Here is a 17,813-nt window from a genome sequence, read left to right on the forward strand (position 1 = left end):
GGGCTCTTCTTATAAAGCAGCAAGCACACATATTGCTAACTTTGGTGACAACAAAATGTAGGAGGACATAAAATGCATCCCTGGTGAGCCCCAGGTCCACGGCCATATTACAGAGGGAACGGGTCTTCCACGTCAACTCACTCAGAGAAGGTACCAGAGGAACTCATGGTCCATCCTATGCCCAGCAGTTTACCCCAAACTTTTCAGTTTTGAAATTCTACGAAGAAGATATATGTAGTGTTCAGTTTCACGTATGGCTTCTGGCTGTCATGGCTATAAAGAGAGAGTTTTCCCAAATAAACCCAGAAAGGACCGGGAAATATCACAACCAAAAAAGAATTCCTTTCTGTGTATTTCAATTTAGGTACTAGTATATATCATATACAACAACATTTGTGTAGACCAATTTCGTCCTCATATCCCCATACAGTATCTTTGAATCAAAAACATAGAATTGTATGTAACTAAATAGTTTTTTTATTTATAAAAAGATTTTCATATACTTAGTATGAGCAATTTATTAAAAACAAAATCATAGTTTTTTTCAAAACATATTAGACATATTTCCTAAATTTTACCATAAATCAATACATATCACTTAGTATATCATAAAAACAATCAATTTGTGAAGTTAAAAATCCAAGTGTCGACGCGTTTCGGTGCTTCGTTTTTTTAGAACACCTTCCTCGGGACAGTTTTAAAAACATCTTCTTTATTTGTGACAATTTTTCTTTGAGGTACCAGATTTATCCCAGGGGTTATAGTGAATATAGAACCTCCATTTCCACTCTGTGTATCATCAGAGGATTTGTTATTTGCGTAGGGACACTACGCTCCCTAGCAAGGGCTGCGCTTCCACAGACTTTAAAAGTTTGTTGTTTCTGTTTTTGCCAATCGGATTCCTTTATTCCTCATGGGTTCACACAGTAATCCTACCTCTTTATTATTTGAGGGGATCTACAGCGTCTCTCGTTGAGAACAAAGCGCTCCGCGTGCCCGGTCTCCCTGGTTGCCCGTGTCAGATTCTGGCTGTCATGGCAACATGTGGGAGGGTCATTGTGAGGAAGATACTTTGGAATGTTGGTGTTTAAACTGGAGATCGACAGGTGAGGGGCAGGTTCGCTGACATCTATACATTAATAAATCTACATGAAAGAAAACTTATTTTCCAGACACTGGAATTACTCCCCTCTCCCAAGAGACTTATCTCCAAAGCGATCATTTTATTATTTAAAAGCGTCTCTGCTTGTGCTTCTGGTCACATTTTTAACACTACAGAAGAGGGTGGGAAGGAAGGATGAGGGGTTGAAGCACCCTGCAGCTCTCACACCATCCTCAGCTCCGCTCTAAAGAGAAAGAAGATGGGGAAGAGCCTCTCTGTGAAGGGAGCCTGTGGGAAGGAGTAAAGAAGCTCCATGGAGTCAGCATTGTACAGGGAAAGCCCTCCCCACTCGTAGTCCAGATACACCCCCAGCTTCAGGGGCTTCTTACAAGAGGACAGAAGGGTTGGAGGGGAGGTGAGAGCCCAGTACTGACCATCACACCCCTGCAAAGCCCAGACTCCCCCCTCAGGTGACCATGTGAAGTTTCCCTTCCTGTTCACAGACTCTGCTGCGACCCCCACCTCCCACCCGTACCCCTTCTGCAGCAGCTGCACCTCCCAGTAATGTCTGCCAGAGGTGAAGCCCTCCCTCCCCAGCACACAGTACTCATAGGTGAATCTCTTGGTGGTGTCCGGCAGGGTCTGTGTTGTGTTTGTCCATCTCACACGTCTCTGCCCCTCAGACAAGAGGAGCCGGGAATGAGCTGTGTCAGGATCCAGAGTCACCATCACTGCAGAGAAGAGATTCAGAATTAGAGATTTAATGACACAAATAAAAGCTGAGATTACTGCTTTCTGTTCTACATATGATTAATGTACACCACACCTGGAAGGATCACGCTGTGCTAGAGCGCGCAGCACTAGACTGCTCACTACACTAACGTGCACATTCATCTAGAGTATGGGTACTCACAGATTTTCTGTCGGGGGCCAAAATTACAGTGTGTTTGTGGCAGAGGGCTGCAGTGGTAGGGGTGGGGGTCAGTGGGGGGCGGGGTTAGAGTAAAAATAAACTCAAAACATTAGACAATGCAACAATGCTGTATTTCCAAAGCAGATGTAACTACAAAGAGCACATCTTGATAATTCATTTTATTAGCAGACAATAGCAATCTTAAGAGGCATTGCATAGCTTCATACACTCTTTGACCCCAATTCCATCACAGTCTCTCTCTCTAAGTCAGTCAGTCTCTCTCTCTCTGTGTCAGCCACTCATGCTTATTTATTTATTTGAAGAGTTCTATATAGCGCTGGCTGGACCCGGAGGTATCAGAGTGCTTTACATGAGTATATGGTTACAAAAGAACAGTGTTACAAAGTTACATTAGTTTGTAGAGCATAACATAGCTTCTGTAGTAGGGGATCTCTGTGTATAGTCATAATCTAGTGAATAGTCCCGCTCATGTGCGTGGACCCCGGCAATCAAAAATAATCTCTTAAGCTGTCAGAAAACTGCAGAACTGCAAAGACACTTGAGAGATAATTTAAAGACAAATAATGCAGCCTATATCCACAGGCTACACTGTCCAGTACTTCAACTAGAAATTCCACCCAAAAAAAAAATCACACACACAACAGCACAGTCTGCCCAGTTTCTTCCATAGAGAAACTTGCCTCTACCAGTAAAAGCCTCTGGAATGTTAGAGAGGAAGGTATGGACAGACAAGCCCCATAGGCTGCCATTATGTGGCTTAAATATGATACTGTGCCTTTAAGAGAACCTTCCAGAACCTTCCAGAACCTTCTCCCAGTATCCCAGAATGCATAGCAGGTCCCACTTAGTTTCAGTTCTTTTTTCCGGCTCCTGCTAACAGGACCCTGGTGCATTGAGCTCTCCCTTTTTCAAGGGTTTATTGGATTTGTGCACTTTTTTTGACTTTAAAGTGTTTTCTGTGTTAATACTTGGTGTTTTTCTTCATCCCTGGGTGTTTGTTCAGGCTTTTAGGGATCTAAAATGCCTGCTCTGTTTGACAAGTGCCCTGCATGTGGAAGGAAGAAGGCCAAGTCGGACTCACACGACGTCTGCATTCTCTGCCTCCCTGAAGAACATGTTCCTGAAGGCTGTGACATTTGTCAGACCTTTTCAACCAGGACCCTGAGGGGAAAGGTTGAAGATTAGGCTCCAAGGCCTCGAGGAGAGACGTCTGCAGGCTGCAGGTGGGTCTGGGCAGGCTGGGAAGGCTCCCTCTGCCCCTGCTGAGGCCTCTGGGGGGCTCCCTAGAGGCTGGAAGACCAGCAAACGATCCCGGTCTCCGTCGACTGCATCGACGACGATGTCGAGAGGGATGACGACGGTGTGTTCCCCATCTCCCCGGGGCTCCGGGTCGAGACAGCGTGGGAAGTCGACGTCGAAAGGCCTGGGCAGGCAGTCGTCGAGGTCACCGTCGACGGCGTCTTCGTCGCCGTCGTCATCGAGCCATCGACGTCGAAGGAGGACCAGTAGGCACCGGCGCTCGCCGCTGAGGCGACACTGCCGTTTGCCGTCGAGTGGACCTTCGGCGTCGAGGGGATCCTCATCGTCGAGGACTGCGAGGAAACGGTCTGCGAAGGATCGACGCTCGTCGTCGAGAGCTGACCGCTCGTCGTCGAGGTGGCGGCGCTCGGCGTCGAAGAAGAAACACTCGACGTCGAGGAGACGGCGTTCGACGCCTGAGTCACGGGGTCGACGTTCGACGCCGGATAAACACAGCTCGACGTCTAGGAGGAAGAGATCGGCGTCTGGGAGCCGTTCTGCCTCCCCAAAACGGCGCAGAAGGAGTTCTGGCGCCAGAAGTCAGGCGGGGTCTGGTGAAGGACGCCAGAGGCGGCGCTCACGTTCTGGAGGGGCTGGGTCGCAGTCCCCTCCTCCGAAGAAGTCACCGGGCTCGGTGTACTCGGTGGTTTATACACCACCTCGGCCTAAATCTCCTCCTCCTCTACCTAAAGAGGATCCGCCTGTTAAGCCCCCACTACCACCTCTGCCACCGCCGGGGCTTCCACCGCCACCGCTTCCACCGCGTGGGCCAATGCCTCGGTCGGAGACTCCTCCAGTCCCTCCGCCAAGGTCGGCGTCCCTACCCAGGTTACCTACACCTCCGAAGGGGACACCAAGACCTAGAACCCAGGAGAAACCACGGAAGACGCCTCCTCGGAAAGCTACGGAGCGTCCACGTTCTGGGAGGTCGCGATCCCGTTCCAGGAGGAGAGAAAGATCGCGCCACCGATCTTCCACACGGTCGAGACGAAGCCACAGGAGGCACAGGTCTCGTTCCCATACAAGATCCTCGAGGACCAGGGACTATTCTCCGACGTTGTCGGAATCACCGGAGACAAGGGTTTCACCGATTGATGATCTGGTGTCCTTTCAGGAAGTCCTTTTGAGAGGTGCAGCGAAGCTCGGCATCTCGTTGACTGTGCCCACGCCCAAGACGTCGGTGATCTTTGAGACGCTGCACCAAAAACATCTATCCCGACCATTGCTACCACTGGTGCCGGGTCTGGAAGAACCGGCCATGGACCTTTTCCTCACCCCAGTGGTGACCAAGGCGGTGCCCTCGAGGCTTCAGAAGAAATACCGGGCTCCCAACTCGGATCCGGCCTTCCTGAGGACGGAACCTCCTCCGGATTCTGTGATTGTGACGGCTGCGCGCAAACAGCATGCCACCACCCCGTCCTCCACAGTTCCGTCTGATAAAGAATCCAGGTGGCTGGATTCTTCTGGAAGGAAGGTTTGTGGGACTTCGGCGACGTCTATGAAGGCGGCGAGTGCCACCGCCCTGTTGGGACGATATGATCGGGCCCTCTGGGAATCCCTCCACCTGTTTGTGGAACATCTGCCGCGTGACAAGAGGGAGGATTTTCAGGAAGTTTTGAGCGAGGGGATGTTGGTGGCGAATCAGGTCATCAGCGCCGCTGCCGATTCCTCCCTGCTGGCGGTTTCTGCCATGGAATTAACCAGCGAAGACACGCCTGGCTCCGCCTTACGTCATTAAAACCTGACGCACAACAAAGGGTTGCCAACCTCCCATTCTCTGGCGAAACCCTGTTTGGGAAACATGCGGATGACGAAATGGCCCGCATGAAGGCGGAGGCTGAGACGCTCACGGCTGTGGGTTTGTAAAAACCCAAGGAGAGTAAGAAGTCGTACCGCCCGTTCCAGAGACGGTTTGGTGGACAAGGCAGAGGGCGTGGCCAGTCTTCGGGTCAACAACAGCAGCAGCAACAACAACAGCAGCAGTTCAGAAGACCATTCCAAAAGCGCCAGAGGGGCAGAGGAGGCCACCAGTCGGCACCAGCGACTAAAGGCCCGGCTGGGTCTAGGCCCTGAGCGGTTACTTCCCCTTCATCCGTTACCCACTCCGGTGGGGGGAAGCGTTCAATATTTTCTGGCAGAGTGGAGAGAAATTACTCAGGACAAGTGGGTGCTGAATATTGTTTGCAATGGATACAGTCTTCGGTTCACCAGCCCTCCTCCATCAATTCCTCCGGTCGGCTCGCAGTATCAACTGCGCGAGCTCCAAGTGGAGGCAGATATCCTGTTAAGGAAAAGGGCGATAGAAGACGTACCTCTGTCTCAAAGAGGAAGAGGTCTGTACTCCAGGTTCTTCCTGGTCCGCAAGAAGGACAAGAACGAGTTCAGGCCCATTCTGGACTTGCGACAGGCAAACAAGTGGATTCGCAGAGAAAAGTTTTGCATGCTGTCGTTGCATCAGATATATCCTCAGTTGCAACAAGGGGACTGGCTGTGTGCTATAGACCTACAGGATGCGTACTTCCATGTGCCCATTGCACGCAAACATAGGAAGTTCCTGCGGTTCCAGGTCGGCGACAATCACTACCAATACACAGTACTCCCATTCGGACTGAAGTCTGCGCAGAGAACATTCTCGAAGTGCATGGCGGTGGTTGCAGCACACCTGAGAAAGAACAAGGTGTTCGTCTACCCGTACCTGGACGATTGGTTGATCAAGGCCTCCTCCTTCTCGGATGCTCAAGCGGACTTCCAGAAGACGTGCGTTCTCTTGAACAAGCTGGGGTTGCACATCAACATGTCCAAGTCTGTCCCGATTCCAGTCCAGTGCATACAGTACTTGGGAGCCTCCATCAATACGCTGTCAGCAAGCGTGTCTCCTTCGGAGGAGCGACGATTATCACTCCTTCGGAAGGCTCAGGCTCTTATGACCACTCCGTCTACAACAGTGAGGACGGTGTCTTCTCTACTGGGATCGATGGCCTCCTGTATCTTCCTCACGCCACACGCATGACTGCACATGAGACCGTTGCAGGAGTGCTTGGAGGATCAGTGGGATCAGAGGAGAGGATCCTGGGAAGACAGGATACGGCTGTCTCTGCATGCTCTTCAGTCTCTGAAGTGGTGGTGTTCAGCGGAGAATCTCCTGAGAGGGGTTCCCTTCCACAAGGACATTCCCACACAGATGATCATGACGGATGCTTCCCTCCAGGGTTGGGGGGCGCACTCCGGAGACCTATAGATTCAAGGGACATGGTCCCCGACGGAGTCCATGTACCACATCAATTTCCTGGAACTCAGAGCTGTTCACTTGGCGCTGAAGGCCTTTCTTCCGTCCTTCCAGAACAACTCTCTGCTTGTGCAAACGGACAATACGACCACGATGTATTACCTCAACAAGCAGGGGGGTTCGAGATCGCGCACTCTGTCGCAGGAGGCGCAAGCGATCTGGCGCTGGCTTCTGGCCAGAGGACTGTCGATAACTGCCACCCATCTGCCAGGTGTGCAGAATGTTCAGGCAGACGCACTGAGCAGACTGATTCAGGAAAACCACATATGGGTCATAAACGACGAAGTACTAGGAGAAGTCTTCGCAAGGTGGGGAACTCCAGATGTAGATCTGTTCGCCACCGCCGAAAACAGCAAATGCCGAGGCTTCGCCTCCAGGTACTACCAGCGGGGGACGCTGGGGAATGCGCTATGGATCGACTGGTCGAACAGCTTTCTGTACGCTTTTCCACCCATTCCCCTGATTCCAGCAGTACTCATCAAGCTGGCCCGGTCCAGGGCGCGGATGATACTTATTGCTCCGGAATGGCCCAGGCAGTGGTGGTTCATGGACCTGCTTCACCGATCTCTCCTTCCGCACATACGGCTGCCGTGCAGGCCGGACCTTCTCACGAAGTTCGGGGGACAGATGTTACACCCCAACCTCTCGTCTTTGAGTTTGGCGGCATGGCTCCTGAGATAGTGCAATATGGCCATTTGAATCTGCCTGAAGATTGCATGGATATTCTGAATACTTTGTATTTTTTATCCCCATGCCCTTGTAAAGCGCTCTGATATCTGCAAAGATCTTGTTCGCGATATATAAAACTTTCAAAATAAAAAATAAATAAGGAGTCTAAGCGACCTTCCACTCGGACTTCCTATGCTTACAAGTGGAAGAGGTTCTGTATCTGGTGCAAGTCCAAGAACTTTGACCCGACGACGTGCAAGGAAGATGTCATCCTTCCTTACCTTCTACATTTGGCGCAGTCTGGCCTTAATGTCCATTCCATTAAGGTTCATCTCCCTGCATTGACTGCCTACAGGAAATGCCCCTGTGATCAAAGATTTTCTGGAAGGCTTGAAGAAAGTATTCCCTCCCGTCAGGCTTCCTTCGCCTTCATGGGAATGGAACGTGGTGCTGTCCAGATTGATGAAGGAGCCCTTTGAACCTATTCATAAGGCTTCGTTGCAGCACCTGTCCTGGAAGGCGGCGTTCCTCGTGGCCATTACATCGGCCCGCAGGGTGAGTGAAATTCAGGCATTGTGTTGCCAAAACCTTATACTGTATTTCATGCTGCTAAGGTTGTTATGCGTACTCACCCTAAATTTCTTCCCAAGGTTATTTCTGATTTTCATGTCAACCAGACCATAACTTTGCCTACGTTTTTTCAAAATCCTTCATCTCCAGCATAAAGGTCTCTGCATTCCCTGGATGTCAGCAATTTATCTCTAGGTGGATTGTGTCCTGCATACAGCTATGTTACCAAAAAGCTAATAAGACCTTAGTAGGTAAGCCTAAGGCTCATTCCACCAGGGGCAAAGCTGCCACGACAGCCTTGCTCCGTAATGTTCCGATTGCAGAAATCTGCAAGGCGGCCACTTGGAAGTCGGTTCACACATTTGCTAAGCATTACTGCCTGGACACTGATGCCAGGGCAGATGCTCAGGTTGAGCAGGCTTCGCTGCGAAATCTGTTCGCACAATAGTGGTGTTATTTCTCTTTTCTCCACCTCCGCTTTGGTGTGGGGATGGGCTTGCCATTCTATTCACTAGATTATGACTATACACAGAGATCCCCTACTACAGAAGGAGTAGTTTCTGTCCTGTAACTCCAGTTCTGTAGTAGGGGTATCTCTGTTATAGTCATAAGCGCCCACCCTCCTCCCCGGTGGAGAGAGATCTTCATTTAAGAAATGCTACAGGTCTGGCGTTTTACGCCTTCAAAAAGAACTGAAACTAAGTGGGACCTGCTATGCATTCTGGGATACTGGGAGAAGGTTCTGGAAGGTTCTCTTAAAGGCACAGTATCCTATTAAAGCCACATAATGGCAGCCTATGGGGCTTGTCTGTCCATACCTTCCTCTCTATCATTCCAGAGGCTTTTACTGGTAGAGGCAAGTTTCTCTATGGAAGAAACTGGGCAGACTGCTGTTGTGTGTGTGATTTTTTTTTGGGTGGAATTTCTAGTTGAAGTACTGGACAGTGTAGCATGTGGATATAGGCTGCATTATTTGTCTTTAAATTATCTCTTAAGTGTCTTTGCAGTTCTGCAGTTTTCTGACAGCTTAAGAGATTATTTTTGATTGCCGGGGTCCAGGCACATGAGCGGTACTATTCACTAGATTATGACTATAACAGAGATACCCCTACTACAGAACTGGAGTTACAGGACAGAAACTACTCCATAGAGAAAGACAGTGATTACATTAATACATCCATTGCTACAGCATAAGATAACACAGAAAAATAAGTCCTAAGGAGCATAGATGGTAGAGGGTGAAAAGCAAAAGGGTTGGAATACATATCAAATCAGGAAGACCAGTCATGGAGAAAGAGTATTTCAATGGATATCAAAAAAAGAGTAAGCAAGTCTAACAAAACCGGAGAGGTTCCGGGGATCAACAACAACCAGTACCGGACTGCTTGATTGTGTTGGGTAGAAAATAAGAAATGGAAGAGGTGTGAAAGAGGGAGCGAAAAGGTGTCTCTCAGTGGCCAAACAAGAAGAGAAGGGATTAGTTGACTCTGAGGAGGTCCACAAAGGGCAACAGTCATTCCGGTGGCAGATGGTGCTGACCAGTGGCAAGGATCAATCAGGGGGAAGTCGAAACCGCATGCTGGAGGAACCAGGACAAGGACCCCAAAAGTTACGTAAACAAGATGACGGGATTGCGGGTAGAACAAAAATCAGATAAAAAAAGCCAACATTTACAACCTACCACAAAAGCAGACCTGAACGGGGAAGGCAGCAGTCGGTTCCAGTGGGAGGAAGGGTTAAAGGTCACTGATCTCTCAAGGGTCATAGAAGTCAGTGCGGCGCCCAGGCATCAGTCCCTGAAGAGGAAGGCAGCTGCGGAGTCAGGAGGGCGAGCAACTCAGAAAAAAGGAAAGCAAGCGGTCTAGGCAGCTCCACCGGGCATCGGCCATGATTGCTTAGGTTCTGTGGTCAGAAGATTGCTCACGTTTTCCTCCGAACAACTCGAGCCCAAATGCGGAAGATTAGAGAGACGAGGACCGCAGTCAAACGTGACCCCAGGTGAGTAAAAGGATCCAAGAAGGAGGTAGATATCAGGGGATTTGAGCCAGAAAGTCAATACCTAGCCAGGAGCTCCCGGCCGGAGCTCCTCACCTGTCAGCCATTCAGTCAGTCAGTCCCTCAGTCAGTCAGTCATTCTCTCTCTCAGTCAGTCAGTCTCTCTCTCTCAGTCAGCCTCTCCCTCTCAGTCAGTCTGTCAGCCTCTCCCTCTCAGTCAGTCTGTCAGCCTCTCCCTCTCAGTCAGTCTGTCAGCCTCTCCCTCTCAGTCAGTCTGTCAGTCTGTCAGTCTCTCTCTCCGTCAGTCGGTCTCTCTCTGTCAGTCTCTCTCTGTCAGTCTCTCTCTGTCAGTCTCTCTCTGTCAGTCTCTCTCTGTCAGTCTCTCTGTCAGCCAGTCTCTCTCTGTCAGTCAGTCTCTCTCTGTCAGTCAGTCTCTCTCTGTCAGTCAGTCTCTCTCTGTCAGTCAGTCTCTCTCTGTCAGTCAGTCTCTCTCTGTCAGTCAGTCTCTCTCTGTCAGTCAGTCTCTCTCTGTCAGTCAGTCTCTCTCTGTCAGTCAGTCTCTCTCTGTCAGTCTCTCAGTCAGTCTCTCTGTCAGTTTCTCTGTCAGTCTCTCTGTCAGTTTCTCTGTCAGTCTCTCAGTCAGTCTCTCAGTCAGTCTCTCAGTCAGTCTCTCAGTCAGTCTCTCAGTCAGTCTCTCCCTACTCTCTTTCCACTCTCTCCACTCTCTCTCCAATGTCTGTCTCTCTCCACTCTCTCTCTCTCTCTCTCCCCACTTTCTCTCTCTCTCCACTTTCTTGCTCTCTCTCTACCTCTCCACTCTCTCTCGCTCTCTCCACTTTCTCTCTTTCTCTCACTCTGGGGGGCCATGTGTACATTACCTGCAAGGTCCGCGGCCTGCCAAGGAAGGACTGCGGGGCCGCTGGCGGCCCACTGGCCGTACTATGAGTACCACGGATTCAGAGCATACGCTACACCAAACAGTTCTACATTGAGAGGACATTCTACTACACACTACATTGCACCACACAGCTTGACACACTACAGCACACTACCGCACATGAAGCACACTACACTGCACCACACAGAATACTACATTACACCGCACAGTGCAACACTATACTACACCGAACACTGCAGCAGACAGGGCACTGAACTAGCTAGTAAACTGTAGTAGATGGTGCAGAGTGATGGAGCTATTCAAAGAAATACTGTGCTAGTCAGTACACTGCATCAGAGAGTACAGAGTTAATCCAAAGCATACTGTACTAGTCAGTACACTGTATTAGATGGTACAGAGGAAGAGAGCAACTAGAATGTTTACAGATGTCTTCTAAGGGAATGTTCCCTAAGAAAGCCATAGAGACTCCTAGTTTGCGTGTGGAATGTGCTCTAGGAGGGACTGTTAATGTACGCTTTGCCTTTTGATAGCATATTTGGATGCATTTAACGATCAACCTTGCAATCCCAGCTTTTGAAATGGGATTTCCTTTATGCGGTGGAGAAAAAGCTACAAACAATTGTTTTGTTTTACGAAAGGATTTTGTCCTGCCAATGTAATAAAGAAGTGCTCTTTTAACATCTAGAGTGTGTAGAGCTCTCTCTGCTACAGAGTCTGGGTTTTGAAAAAAGACTGGTAACTCTACTGATTGATTAAGATGAAAAGGAGTGATGACTTTAGGAAGGAATCTTGGATTTGTTCTAAGGACCACTTTGTTACGATGTAGCTGTAAGAATGGTTCTTGTATAGTGAACGCTTGAATGTCACTTACTCTTCTAAGAGAAGTTATGGTAATTAGAAAAGCTGTTTTCTATGTGAGGAATTGTAGTTCACATTTGTGTAAAGGCACAGATGGGGGACCCAGGAGTCTAATAAGAACAATATTTTGGTTCCATACTGGAGAGGGTGGTAACCTTGGAGGAATTATCCCTTTTAAGCCTTCCATAAAGGCTTTAATTGCAGGTATTGTAAATAATGACAGGTGTTGTCTGTTTTGTAAATAGGCAGCGAGTGCTGCTAGATGTAAACGTATAGATAAATATGCTAGATTACATCTTTGAAAATACAGTAGGTAGCAAATGATATTTTGGATGGAAGCATCCAGTGGATCAATTTGATTATTGTTGCAGCAAATGGCAAATCTTTTCCATTTTGCAGCATAGCAAGCTCTAGTAGTAGGTCTTCTGGCTTCTTTAATAATGTTCATACAGTCTGGTGGTAGGTTAAGGTAACCAAAAGACTTCAGGAGCCAGATCGCTAGATTCATCTGATTAGGATCTGGATGCCTGATCTCTCCATGGTTCTGCGTTAGCAGGGCTGGGGACAGGCACAGTCTTTGATGTGGAACTAGTGAGAGTTATAGTAGAGTTGTGAACCATGGCTGGCGAGCCCACGTGGGAGCTCCTAGAATTAGTTTGAGAGACTGTTGTCGGAGCTTGCGTACTACTAGTGGAATTAGTGGGAGTGGCGGAAAAGCGTACGCAAATCTCCCTGACCAGTTCATCCATATTGCATTGCCCTTGGACAACGGGTGTGGCAACCTTGCGGCGAAGGTTGGGCATTTTGCGTTGTTGTATGTGGCAAACAGATCTATGTCTGGTTGACCCCACTTGAGAAAGAATGGTAGAAGAACTTGTGGATGTAGTTTCCATTCATGAATCTGTTGTGTCTGTCGACTTAACAGATCTGCAATCTGATTGTGAACGCCTGGAAGGTTTAAGGCTAGTAGATACATTTTCTGAGGGATTGCCCATCTCCAAATGTTCTGTGCAAGCTGGGACAGTTGCAAAGAGTGGGTCCCCCCCCTGTTTAGGTCGAGCTAGAGTGCGCATGCGTAGCATGCATCTAGCTCAACAACTATTGTTATGAGTCACCTGGGAATCTGAGACAGGGTTCGGACACGAGCGCCAATTGCACCTCGTGGGCCCGCATGCCCACGCCGGCGCCGTGCACATGCCTCAGATTGCCAGGAAGCCGAGAACACACACACACACACACAAAGCACACACGCACACGCACATCCCCCCTGCTCACGCGCACACACAGCCACGCACCTCCCCCCACCACCACTCACAGGCTCACGCGCACACACACAGCCCCCCTCTACCCCACTCACTGGGTGTCTCAGGCTGCTCTCGTCCCGCGGTGGTGGCGGCATTACACACGGACACATTAATTTTTGGTAGGCACCGGGTGATTAAACGACTTGCCCAGAATTACAGGATGTAGAGCTGACGCACTACGCCACATTCAACGTCTCTCTAGCACAAGGATTTCCTGGAAGTCCGCCTTACGTCATAGAACGTACTCGCTCTCCCATTGGGCGTCCTTTCTGTCACGTGACCTTGTTCAAGACCTATCCTTAGCCCCTTAGCCCTGTTCTCGTAGGACGGTAGTTGGACGGCGAAGCCCGGGCGGCGCTGTGACCACTGCCCGGCATGGAGACTTCTCTTCCCCCACCTCACTGAGAGCGGCTCCTTTCCCTCACTCCCCCGTCCCCGACACCGAGTACTGGCTGGGAGAGAGGAGGCATTATCCCACCCAGGCCAAGAGCGTAGTGGGATGACTGGCTCCTTCGGAACCTTGGGAGGGGAAGTTAGAGGTACTGGGGTGCTGTAGTGCGTGTACATGTGCGTGCGTAGTCTTTTTCCTGCTGTAATGCACCGTTTGCTCCTCTTGTATTTTGTTTGCTCACGATTGTCACTTTTGGCTCATGTAATGTAACGTTTGCTTTTGAAATGTGTTCGCTTGTAATGTCCTCTTGTTCATTTATGTATTTGAATGTAGTGCAGACCTCATCCAAACGTGTTAGTGTGCTTTACAATAAAAATGCACCATTACATAATGTACAAATAAACTGAGTCCTTATGTAATGTATCTGGTACGATTGTAAAGCGCTCTGACAACTTCAGGTAAAGTCCGCGCTTTATAAAAACGCATTAATAAATATTGTTGCAAATGTGCAAAAATCGTTACACTCTGCTTGTTATCTAACGGAGGCTGTAGAGATGGTTCGTGTTTTTGGAGTCTGGGCCAGGTATGGCAGGCTCGAAGCACCTGGAAGGTGTAAATCAGAGGCAGGGTAAACATTTCACGTCTGAACACGACAGACCCACAGGGTTGAGCACGCTGCATTTCTCCGCTGGAAAAGCAGAAATCTGCAGTAAACCAGAATCGCTAAATCAGGAGGTGACCCTACGCTCATAAACATGTCTTTTAAAAAAATTTGAGATACAGGTTTCCTCCCAATGCAGGGTGAACGTACAGGGGGCTTGATTTGGTCACGAAACGTCCAAGACAGTCCATGCACACAAACAACGAATCTCAGGGCTAACTAACATGCTAGTAAACCCGACATTTAAACTTTGAACCCCTTCCATTGGGGTTGCGGTCAATTCAACCACAGCAAACCAAACACAAGTTCTAACGGAGCTTTATGTAAAGCTGCCAACATTTACAAACTACTCTGTTTGAAATGCTTCATAAAAACGGCATGTCCCTTTGCAGCGCATAGAGCTAGCTAACCCTCATCTAGACGCCCCAATGATTGCACATTTGGATAAAAAAACAGAAGTCATTTGCTCAGGATCACACGGAGTTCTCAAGTGAGGGAGTAAGAGTTGAATCCATGTGTTTCTGTAATTTAGAAACGAAAACACACTCGACACAGAAATATATGCACAATATTGGAGCCCGTTTGCTCTGATATATTAAATTGCATTTATACAGTGCTTCCTATTTGACAGTATTTTTAAACTCTTGTTCAAGCTGATTCAAATTGCATTACGCCTTAAAACACTCCTAGCTGACAAGGCGCCATGCTACAATAGGTACGCTCAGTCAGACCTACGTTTCCTGTTACGCAGTTTATATCTCTGATACATTTCGAAAAGGATGCTCGTTTCCTTGGAAAATTTGCTAGTTGGAACTAATAGAACCATGCATTCAGAACTGTGTAGGCAGCTCAGGAGAATAGTGTACCTGCTGCAGAATTCTGTTTGAAGACCCAAGCCTTCATGCTTCTGAGGTCGATAAAACCGAGTGCCTCTGATTTTTAAAACGGCGCTTCTCCCTTGGACAGCGGGCGCTGGAAGTCACAGGGCTAAGAGAACCGATGAATAAACGAACATGACTATTTATTGTCAATAGCTGACGAATACCCCTTGGTGCATGAGTGTGTGTTAAAGGTGTGCACAGTGTATGCCATAGTCAGACCCTCCAGCTTATCGCGATTTCGCGATTTGCAAAAAAATCGCGAAATCGGGCGATCTGTGGAAGTGCCGCGATATTTGGGCAAAAGCCCGCGAAATTTGCCGTTTCCGCCGTTTCCGCCTTAGATTTCGCAGCGAGAAGGAGCGAGGAGGTCGAGGGGGGTCTGACTAGGTCGCAAAGATGCATCACATGATCGCGTGGTGCACCACGGCAGGCTCTCAGGCAGGCATGAGGTACGGTAGTGATTTAACTGTGAGCAAGGGTTTTAACTGCACCCTCTTCTGCAGCCGGATATTAGGGGGCCTGATGGAGGATTCTTAATAATGCTGCGGGTGATAATGAACGCGGCTGCTCGTCTCGCCTGCTGGGAGCAGACAAAGCCTTTGTTGGCCCAACAGGCGAGCTTCCGGCTCCGAGCAGCGCGTCCACGTCCAGGTTGTAATGGAAGCGCCTAAATAAACCCAGGATGGCTTCGAACGGCAGAACAGCTGCTTTTGTTTTTTTTTTCCATTTCAGAAGCGAGGCAATCGGAGGAGTGATATTGGGAGCTCATTGGTAAGGGGTGGCAAATGAGGCTGGAAACATTAAGCATTGGCAAGCAGTTTGTAGCACCCGGGGGAGAGATAGGCAGTAGTTGTCATATGGAAAGGGGGGGTGGTTACGAGATACAAAACAGGGAGAGGTGAGGAGAGAGAATTGAGGGAGAGACACAGGAAAGAGAAACAAGAAGAGGGGGTGAGTTACAGAGCGGGTGGGGAGGGGAGAGGGGAAGAGAAGGAAGTGAGGATAAAGAGAGAGGGTATGAGCTACAAAATGGGAGAGGGCGAAGTGAGGGGAAAGAGTGGAGGGAGAGAGGAAAGGGAAACAGAGAGAGCGGGAGAGGGGGTGAGAATGAGAGGAGGGAGAGGATGGGTGAGGGGAACAAGGGGAATTGAGGAGAAAGAGAGAGAGGGGGTAAGAGATACAGAGCTAGGGGTAGTGAGGAAAAGGAGAGTGGAGGGAGAGAAAGAGGAAACGGAATGGGAGAGAGGGAGAGAGAGAAAGGAAAAAGAAACAGAAGGAGATGGGGTGCGACATATGGAGGACGGGGTGAGGAGAAAGAAGGGAAGAGAGGAAAGAGAATCAGAGAGCGAGAGAGTGATGTGAGAAAGAGAGGGAGGGATAGAGGTGAATGAGGGAGAGAGGGAAAGAAAGGGCAGTGAGAAAGATCAGTGAGAGTGAGAAGGAGAGAGGTCAGTGAGGGACAGGGTAAGGAGAGAGAGAAAAAAGGAGTGGGAGAGAAAGCGAGAGAGATAATTGGGAAAGAGAGGTGGGAGAGCAGCGAGAGAGAAGCAGGAGATAAGCACAACCGAGGTGAAGGTAAGGCAGGGGAAGGAAAGAGGATAAGGAGGAGAGAGGAGTTGGAAAATGGGGAGAGCGAAGAAGCAAAGAGAAGGTGTGGGTGATAGGAAGGGGACATGAAGGAAAGAGAGGCGGGCGAGAGAGGAGGAGAGTGTGGAGGGAGGGGAGAAAGGGGGTGATAAGAAAGAGATAGAGAAAAGCGAAAGAGGGAGACAGACAGAAATGTGGGAGAGAGAATGGAGAGAGAGGACAGGGAGAAAGAGAGGAGGAGAGCGGTCGAAGATGAGTGAGTGAGGAAACAGAAGGGGAAGAGAGAAGAGGGCACGAGAGCGGGTAGAAAGGAGAGAGATGGTAGAAGATGTGTGTGGGGGTGTGTGCGTGTGCATCATGTTGTTAAATAACAAAAAAAATGTAAGATATTTGTGTTTGTTGTAGGAAAAATGCCCACATAAAATGCCGCAAAATTGCCGCTAAAGTTCCATATTTGTGCCGCTAAATTTGCTAATTCATGCCGCTATATCCTGGGGGGTCTGCATAGTAAGACTGCGTTGGGCGGGGTTCTCTTCTGAGACCATCGTCAGCTTATCGTGATAAATTCCAGGCTTTGACATTATTGTCATCTATTCGAGGCTTTCCGCCCTGGCTTACACGTGTTGTGTTTATATAAACTAGTATACTATTATGAAAGGATCGCTTTGGACTTGCTCGCTTCAATTTAAGGAGAGTAGGAGACTCTTAGTAATGTAGCGGAAAGCACATATTTTGAAAGAAAATCCTCACAAACCTATATGAACCCAGCCCCAAACTGAATAAAAGCTTCAAAAGGAGGAAACCCCAGCCACCAACCTTTCCACCCAAATTAGGGGTCACGCATTAAAAACACAGAGGGAACAAAGAACTTGTCACCATTTCTTTGTTTGTTTCATTTTCTTAAATAATTTATGTTTGTGGCAGCATCAAGTGCAAGTACATACGAGTTCTGCTCATGTTGTCAGTGACTTATGATGTCAGAAAATGGGCACGGTGAGTGCCTCGTTCCCCCACCACCATCAGGGCAATCCAAGCCTATGCACAAAATAGAGTTATGTATATATGTTTAGGTCTCGACTACTGCCAATGCCACACTCCAACTCCTTCCTCCAACTACAAATCCACCCTCCAAAAACACCATCCAACTCCACCCTCCAACTCCAACATCCAAATACACCCTACAAATTCACCCTCCAACTACAACTCCAGCCTCCAAATCCACACTCCACCCTCCAACTCCACCCTCCAACTCCACCCTCCAACTCCACCCTGCACCCTCCAACTCCACCCTGCACGGTCCAACTCCACCCTGCACGGTCCAACTCCACCCCTCCAACTCCACCCCTCCAACTCCACCCCTCCAACTCCACCCCTCCAA

The 17,813-nt window shown here is 49.0% G+C and overlaps 1 protein-coding gene across 1 annotated transcript in view; it reads right to left on the bottom strand.

Annotated features, from left to right (window-relative positions):
* Positions 1-461: 461 nt before the first annotated feature.
* The window catches only part of LOC144754223 (E3 ubiquitin-protein ligase TRIM39-like), a 149,886-nt gene continuing 132,534 nt past the window's right edge, over positions 462-17,813 (bottom strand). Inside the window, exon 6 of the mRNA XM_078641811.1 lies at positions 462-1,833. Within this exon, the coding sequence (XP_078497937.1) occupies positions 1,325-1,833 (509 nt within the window). The 3' untranslated portion in view covers positions 462-1,324. The remainder of the gene's footprint in view (positions 1,834-17,813) is intronic.

Source organism: Lissotriton helveticus, chromosome 5_1 (genome assembly GCF_964261635.1).
Source record: "Lissotriton helveticus chromosome 5_1, aLisHel1.1, whole genome shotgun sequence".
NCBI lineage: Eukaryota > Metazoa > Chordata > Amphibia > Caudata > Salamandridae > Lissotriton > Lissotriton helveticus.